Source organism: Tupaia chinensis, unplaced genomic scaffold (assembly GCF_000334495.1).
Source record: "Tupaia chinensis unplaced genomic scaffold, TupChi_1.0 Scaffold147351_1, whole genome shotgun sequence".
NCBI lineage: Eukaryota > Metazoa > Chordata > Mammalia > Scandentia > Tupaiidae > Tupaia > Tupaia belangeri.
The window spans coordinates 42,586-51,118 of NW_006207202.1; the positions used below are offsets into that span (position 1 = coordinate 42,586).

At 55.8% G+C, this 8,533-nt stretch overlaps 1 protein-coding gene across 1 annotated transcript; it reads left to right on the top strand.

Annotated features, from left to right (window-relative positions):
• The first annotated feature begins 230 nt into the window (after nucleotides 1–230).
• On the top strand, nucleotides 231–8,287 carry ZP1 (zona pellucida glycoprotein 1). Its single transcript, XM_006169623.1, has 12 exons — nucleotides 231–431; nucleotides 2,362–2,483; nucleotides 2,928–3,258; nucleotides 3,374–3,517; nucleotides 3,952–4,139; nucleotides 4,214–4,311; nucleotides 5,859–5,986; nucleotides 6,067–6,256; nucleotides 6,342–6,486; nucleotides 7,543–7,624; nucleotides 7,738–7,857; nucleotides 8,121–8,287. The coding sequence occupies exons 1-12, from the start codon at nucleotides 242–244 to the stop codon at nucleotides 8,285–8,287; spliced, it is 1,905 nt and encodes a 634-aa protein (XP_006169685.1). The 5' UTR covers nucleotides 231–241.
• The last annotated feature ends 246 nt before the right edge of the window (nucleotides 8,288–8,533 follow it).

Consider the following 8,533-nt stretch of genomic DNA (forward strand, 5'->3'; position numbering starts at 1 on the left):
GCCCACAGCCAGGATCAGGGGCCAAGGGCAGCTTTCTGAGCAGCCCCCCGGGGCCCCAGGCTGGGAGGGTGACTTCCCCTGCCTTTTAGCATGGAGTTTTACCACAGTCCCTGGTGGCCAGCTGGTGCTCACCTGTGGGAGGTGGGCACCTTTTGCCCTTAGAGGCTCCCAATTGCTGTCTCCCCTATAAAAAGCCTGGGCCTTGTTCTGGTAGTGAGGGTGATTGTCCGTGGTGGAGCCGATGGACTGGGCTTTAGCCATGGCCTGTGGTCACTGTGTGGTCCTACTACTGCTCATGGCGGCCGCCCCAGGGCTGGGTCAGAGGTCACACCCCAAGCCTGGTCTGCAGCACAGCTATGACTGTGGGATCAAGGGCATGCAGCTGCTGGTGTTCCCCCGGCCAGGCCAGACTGTCCGCTTCAAGGTGGTGGGTGAGTGCGACCAGGTCCAGCTCCACTTCCCTGGGTTGTCCACTGCAGTGAGGAGGGAGCTGAGACCCTCCCCCGAGCAGGGGCTAGAGGTGGCTACTCCCCACCCCCTTACACATGGTGGGAACTGGGGGGAGAGTGGCCAGCCTCAATCTCCCTGGTCCTCAGAACTGGGTGGGGAGCTGTGATCTGCCCACAGGGCTGGGGCCAGATGAGGAATGCGTTTCTAGCCAAAGCCAGTTGATGCCGTGGCTGCCGGTCCACAAATGGCTCTGCAACTGCAGAGACGTACATGTGTCCTGGTGCAGAGAAGACAGGTGTGAGTTTAGAATGGGGGCTGGAGGGATCAGCAGATGGCAAAGGGGTTACATCACTGGACTCCCACATACTCAACCGTGGTTCGAGTCTCGGACCCAGCAGCTTAAAACTTATGCCAGACACATGTGTGTGCGTGCTCAAAATCCCAAGAAAAGAATGGAGAAGGGATTGCAGCATGGCCATAACCCCCCCCCGGGAGCGGTGATGTATCACGTTCTGTCTCCCCATCTCTCTTTGTCTCTCCAGCAAGTGCCCACACCCTATAGCAAACATCTCTCTTTTAAAAATCGGGATGGAGCCAGCAGGTGACATGGTGGTTAAAGGTGCTGGACTCCCACATGGTTTGAGTCCCAGACCTGGTGGCTTGCTTTCTTACTTTCTATCTCTGCCCTCACTCAGGTCAAGTTAAAAATATATAAATAAAGTCTTTAAAAAAAAAATGAGCTTTGAGGGACCAGCAGGTGGTGTAGTGGCTGACCGCACTTCAAGTCCTAGATCCAACAGCTTGAAACGCACACCAGACACGTGTGTGCATGCCCAAAATCCCAAGAGGAGAATGGAGGAGAAGGGATTGGGGTGTGACCACCCCTGTGAGGAGTGATTTCTCTGTTTCTGTCTCTCAGGAGAGCACACTCACCGTACAGCAAAAATCTCTTTTAAAAAAAAAAAAAGTTTGAATCTGCAGTTTCTAAGCTGCGAGATCTTGGGCAACTGACCTGGCCTCTCTTTCCCCACCTGGACGAAGGGGAAGATGATCCAAACCTCACCACACACAAAGCACAAGGGTCTGGGCACACGCCCAGGCCGTGCCCTGGTTGTCCCAGTCTCACAAGGTGGGTGAACACCTAGTAGGTCCCCACGTGACTGCAATAGCCAGTTACACTGGCAAATAGACTCGGCTCTTCCCTCGAAACACAGGGTTCAAGTCCACCTCCTACTCCTCATTGCGTGTCCCTGAGGAAGTTCACGCACCTTCCCTTCCATCCGCAGCTGTCCCCCATAGAATGCAGATAGTTAAGCTGAATTCTAAAATCACGGGAAATACTCCACCTGGGGCCCAAGACCAGGTTTATCTTTCCTCCGCCACGTCTTCCCACTTACCTACTGCTGCGCGCTATCCTCAGGAACCCTAGCTCAGAAGTTCCCCCAAACTACCGACCCTCTTACAGATGTGGAAACTGAGACCAGAGAGGGACTACAGCACGGCTGAGGCTGGAAGCTGGTCTATCTCCTGAGCGGGGAGGGTTTTTTTTGTTTCTTGTTTTTTTTAAAAAAAAAAAAAAAAAGTTTTTTCCTATAGTACCGAAAGAGAGAGCACAAAATCACCTCCCGGGGGGGGATGGCCACGCCGCAATCCCTTCTCCGTTCTCCTCTCGGGATCTTGGGCACACACGCACGCACATGCACCACCTGGTATGAGTTTAAGCCACCGGGTCTGGGACTCAAACCATGGTCGACTACGTGGGAGTCCAGTGACATAGCCATTACGCTAACTGCTAGTTTCGAGCAGGGAGTCTTTTCTGCAGACCCCTGCAACCTTCTGCTTCACCCTTTAGCATCCCTGACCTCTCATCTCTCCCTCCCTCCCTCCCTCTCTCCTCTTCTCCTATCCCAGATGAATTTGGGAACCGGTTCGAGGCAAACAACTGCTCCATCTGCTACCACTGGGTGACCTCCCAGCCCCAGGAGCCAGCAGTCCTCTCGGCTGGTTACAAAGGCTGCCACGTGCTGGAGAAGGTAGGGCTCATTCACTCGGGGCCAGGGGCAAGCTCATCGTAACAGGCTGTCAGGTTAGAGGGACGCTTTGTCCAGCAGGGAAGGCCAAAACCGGGCTCAGGAGCAAGTTGGTGGGTGAGGAAGACTGTCTGGGCAGTAGTTCCTGGGACCTCCCAAAATGCTGCCCCCTACCTGGCAGCCCGCTCAGCCCTTGTCCCCTCCTCTGATGGGGATGCTAAGTGGCCTCACCCAGCTGTGGATGTGCTCACTCTCTGAGATTGTGTATCTTGAGGAAAGGACAGGCCTCCACAGCATTCGCCCCATTGCACAATCTCCCACAGCCTCCCGGCTGGCTAGGATCGCAGGGGTGTGAGGGAGCCTGGTGTGTTCAGGTTGACTGGGTATCTAGACATAGCCTCCCCTGGGTGGGCCCTGGCTGCTCTCTTACGAAGCTCTCACCTGCAGGACGGGCGTTGGCACCTGAGGGTGTTCATGGAAGCTGAGCTCCCTGATGGTCGTGTCGATGCAGTGCAAGAAACCACTCTGATCTGTCCCAAACCCAGGGCAGCTCATGCCGGGACTCTGGACACCCAGCTGACACCAACTACCACAGTCTCGGACCCTGCCTCCCCAGGCCTGGGCCCCGTCTCCCCCGACCCACTATTGGTAGAACAGAGCCCAGTCCATCCAACCCCTGCTTCACCAGCCCTTGGTCTCGAGCCTACCCTCCCCACCTCGACTCCACTCCAAAGAGTCACTTCGGAGTACCAGGAGGTGGACCAGGCAGATACCATAGGTACACAGGACCTCTCTGTGTAGAAGAGCCCTCTGCGTCTAGGGCCCTCTAGAACATGAGGTGGCCTAACAAGCTTTTCCTGTTCTCTAATAAGCCATTCTGCCACCAACCCTAGGTACCCACCTGACTCGGGCACAGTGCCAGGTGGCCTCCGGGCACATCCCCTGTACAGTGAAAAGAAATTCAAAGGAAGCCTGTGAGCGGGCTGGCTGCTGCTATGACCACACTAGAGAGGTGCCCTGCTACTATGGCAACACAGGTACACCCCCCCACACACTGGTCCCCTGGTTCCCGAAGCAGCAGAGTTGCCGCCTCCCATGGGCTGAAATTGCTTCACGTCCTGTTTCAGGAGAGCCTGACTCCAGGGCAGCCTGTAGGTGGATGAGGTAGCCACCCATCCTAGCTTGCGGGCTAGCAATTGTCCCAGGGAACTACTGTTCACACACCTGCCCCACATGTACCTCTAGGTCTAAAACACCCTGACTTGCGTGACAAGTTCTATGAGGTGGAGTTCAACCCAGCTGTTCTGTGGCTTGGAAAGTCGGCCCGTCAGGCTCACATGAGCTGAGTCCAGGTCTTCCAGCTCTGAGGCCAACACTCAAATACTGATCCCATCCAGCCTGTCCCCGTATCTCTGTGCTGGAAGGGTACTGCACCCTAAGGCCCTGACCAGCCTTCCATCTCCTGTCCCAGCTACTGTGCAGTGCTTCCGAAATGGCTACTTCATCTTGGTTGTGTCCAAAGAAACGGCCCTGACCCACAGGATCACGCTGGCCCACATCCGCCTGGCCTACACCCGCAGCGGCTGTCCCCCAGTCCAAAAAACGAGTGCTTTCATGGTCTTCCACTTTCCCTTCACACGCTGCGGCACCACAGTCCAGGTAGGAGTGGGGACGGTGGGCTGGGCCTGGCACTGCTCCCTGGGAGGGCCTCACCTGGCTGTCTCCTCCCACAGGTGGTTGGCAACCAGCTCATCTATGAGAACCAGCTGGTGTCTGACACCGACGTCCAGCAGGGCCCACAGGGCTCCATCACACGGGATGGCACCTTTCGGTGAGAGAAGCCCTCCTTCAACAGGCTGGTCAGAGCCTTGGGTGTGAGGGAGCGCAGGAGAGCTTAGGACAGGCCCTGCCACTGCCTGGTTGTGTGACCACAGACCGGCTGCTGCTCACCTCTCCCCAGCCGCCCCTACGAGGGAGGAGCTGCCCCCTCTGTAAGGCTTATTAAGCACGTAGTGGGGTCTTCTGTGCCAGGCTTACGGGCTCAGACAGAAGCCAGTAGCGGTTCCTGAGAGCATGGGAGTCCCAGAGCCCTGCTTTTATCTTTCCAAGAACTAGGTGTCCCCGTCCAGCCCCAGGAAGAGGTTGAGGCCCCTTCTCATCTCGGGCTCTGCAGCTACAGATGAGGCAGAAGATATCTGAGGCTGAAGCTAGCTCTCTAAGGATGTGGTGGAGGGAGGGGCGCTGGGGGAAGAACTCCCCCTCACTTGAAAGGACCTCTCAGACCTGCTGACTTGGGTGCAAAACCACCTCAGGGGCCCAGGATGTCGGTGGGGGTGGCCTGAAGGGATGTGACCTTACACCTGGCTTTGAGGCTCCACTGCTCCTGGGTGACCAAGAGCAAGGCCCGAACCTCAGCCTGGCCGCCCTATCGGGCAGAGTGAACACCTAGACTGTGGGCTGTAGTAGTCGTGCTTGGCACCACGTGCATGCCCAAGTGCCACCTTCTCCCCAGCCTACCTGCCATAAGGGCCAGTTCAGGGCACTGTGTCGTTAAGACACTAAGTGCCTATGGGCCAGGAGATGGGAAACAACTCTGTCATGCCTTAGATCCTTGGGTTTAAGATCTGTGGAATGAGCCCAAATTCAATGCGGCACGGTGAGGGTTCCAGAGGGAGGCAGAGCAGGAGGAAGCAGCATTAGCCCATTGGGACTCCACTGACAGGCAGCAGAGGTAGAGGGACCATCAGCACAGGGCGGGCTAACTATGCCTACTCAGCACCTAGACTCTGCTGGGCCCCCCTGGAGCCTGGGAGTATGGTTGACCATCCCCCACAGCTCTTGGGTAGCAAGGAGACGCTGAGACCTTATTCTATGCCCTCACTCAGACCCCACTAGAACTCTTGGAGGGGTTCATCCCCGCTTTACAAATGGGAAAACTAAGGCTTGGGGCAAGTGACTTGGCTTGTGTTCCCACAACTTATAAATGCTCAGAGGATTCGAGCCCAGGTCTGCCACCCTGTTTACTGGCAAGCTCCAAGAACCTCAAATATCAGAGCCAGGCAGATACCTGTGGGCAGCCAGGGAAGGCTCAGCATACAGGTGCCAGCCCTGGTGGGCCTCCATCAACTCAATCCAGCTGTATGCACCTAGAACAGGCCCCGGCATAATGGTCTCCAGCTGCACTGGGAAGTCTAGGTGGGCAGAGGACTGGGCGTAGGCACGGGCCTTCTCAGCCCACCTTGGCAGTGACGCATTCCACGCTGGAAACAGAGTATCCACCGAGCTCAGTGAATGGTCTGTGGCATCCACACAGTTGGTGCCAGTTTATTAAGTAAACAGGATGCTCTAATTCCACCACCACTTTCACTTGGACTTCAGGCTTCATGTCCGCTGTATCTTCAATGCCAGTGACTTCCTGCCTGTCCAGGCATCCATCTTCCCAGCCCCATCACCTGCCTCTGTGACCCAGTCTGGCCCCTTGAGGCTCGAGCTGAGGATCGCCAAGGGTATGTCACCCACCTTCTCTTCTTGTTCCTGAGCCCTGCGGCACGGCCTGCCCTTGGCTCAGGAGCACCTCTCCCTGCAGACAAGACTTTCAGCTCCTACTATGGGGAGGGAGACTATCCCATCACAAGGCTGCTCCGAGAACCAGTCCACGTAGAGGTCCGGCTTCTGCAGAGGACAGACCCCAACCTGGTCCTGAAGCTGCACCAGTGCTGGGCTACTCCCAGCACCAACCCCTTTCAGCAGCCCCAGTGGTCCCTTCTGTCAGATGGGTGAGTGGTCCAGGCGACTGAATGTCTCTGGGGTGCCTTCCCTCTCTGCCTCACCTCCAGAGGCCTCCATGACTTCTCTTCCCAGGTGCCCTTTCAAGGGTGACAGCTACAGAACCCAGATGGTAGCCTTGGACCGGGCGGTACTGCCTTTCTCGTCTCACTACCAACGCTTCACTGTTGCCACCTTCACCCTCCTGGACTCCAGCTCCCAGAGAGCCCTCAGGGGACCGGTAAGCACCCACATTCCTGGCACCTGGCCATTTGCTAAGAGGGGATAAGCTGGCTGCCAGATCCCTGTTAGCACCCTGTGAGCTAATGCAAGTGAGGGTTCCAGAATGGGGCTTGATGTCTGCAAAGCGTTGTGAAGAGTGATTTCAGGGTCCCGGCCACATTAGTCTGGAGGAAGGAAGGAAGATGCCAAGCACAGCTGTGACCAACCATACATCAGAACACGGGTCATGGGTTCTTGGTGGACCTTACTTCTGACTGTAGACACGATAATGTGTTTGATATAATTCGGCTTTGAATTAAAAAATAAAAATAACAGTAACTTCTCTAGAAAATAAAAGTAGACAAACTCAAGGTATGTTCAGGTTTTCCATGCAATAAACAACGGCACCATAGGTGACACTACTGTGCAACAGCCATTGTGGAACAGTAGCGTGTCTGCCGCACAGCACACACAGGTGTATTTGTCTTTCATGTCCCTACCTGTTATCACGGCCGATGTAGAGTGCCTTCCTTCTCATCCCTGCTGTGTGCTGCTGCCTGAGCCAAGACCTGCTGACCTACTGGCCAAGGGGTGCCCATTGGTGGAGCCTGCTAGATGTTGATCAGGTCAACCCCACCAATCTCTCCTCTGCAAGTCACCTTTGCCCTTGTGTTTCTGGAAGCAATAACCTATCTGACCCTCTGCCCCTAGGCATTGGTCTCTTGCTGCCTCCTCGAGCCCCACTTCCTCAGACTTCCCCCTCTTCTCAGGGCAGGTGGAAGGGAGTGATGCAGCCCTCCCAGGGGCTCTGCAACCACAAGCAGTATTGCGGAGCAGCACTGTGGAGGGTGGAGGTGTTCCAGTGCAGTGGATACTTCCTGCAGGGTACTCTACTGCAGACGAGCCTTGAGGAAGGAGGAAGGCATGGATCCAAACCAGGAAGCAACACATACAGCTCTGAACCATATCAGCAAGGGCAGCCATCACAGTTCTAATCAGCATTCCCAGAACCTCCCCTGTCTGCCTGGCCTTGCTCCTAAAGCCAGCTAACAGCCTGGTCTCCTCCTCCCACCAGGTTTACTTCTTCTGCAGCGCCTCTGTCTGCTACCGCTCAGGACTGGAGACTTGCTCAACTATGTGTAGCCCTGGGACTGCAAGTGAGTCTGGGATGGGGGATATTGTTTCTTTCATGCATTCCCAGGCCTATGCCTGGTTTCTGGACCACAAGGAGCTGGAGATCACCCCAAGATAACGCTGTTCCCTTGGGCAGGACAGCGACGATCATCGGGTTACCATAATGACACTGCCAGGTCCCAAGATATCGTGAGCTCTCCAGGGCCAGTGGGCTTTGAAGATTCTTACACGCAGGAGCCCACACTGGGGCCCAAAGGTACGAGAGCTTGTGGGTTTGGCCTTAGCATCCCTCCATCTCAACCAAAGAGTGCTGACAAAACAGGGAAGCTCCAGGCCATAGTGAGGGCAGGAGATGGCGTAACTGCATTCAATGGGGAACTGAGCAGAGATAGACAGGGCCACCTTATCTGCAGAAAGGCAGCATCAGCCTTGCCCTGGGTGGTTACAAAGGTCTGGTATGGAGGGGCATTGGAGGGGCCTCACCCAGGTCGGTAACCCTTAGATCCCTTCTTCTGGCAGGTTCCAGCAGGAACTCCAGCCCGAGGCCTCTCCTCTGGGCCATCCTGCTGCTGCTGGCTGCTGTCCTGGTCCTAGCAGTTGGTGTCTTTATAAGCCTGAGTCAGGCCTGGGCTCAGAAACCCCGGAAAGGTGACACAGTGAATGGGCTCAATAAAGCACTGTTTTGAACCTACTGGAAGCAGGTGTGGAGTTATTTGTGACAACTGGAATAGAGTCAGCTCTGTTCTTTCAAAATTGTGGTCTCCACTGGAAATACTTGCCACTCAACATCCCCAGGGGAGAGTCCATGGTCTCCCAAGGCCGAGCTTGGGTGCCATTGCCTCTCAGCCAGGATGGGTGGCATTCCAGGCAGAGAGAATAGGACAAGCAACGCTCTGAGAGCATAAACAGTAACTCAGTCGAGTCAGAACAGC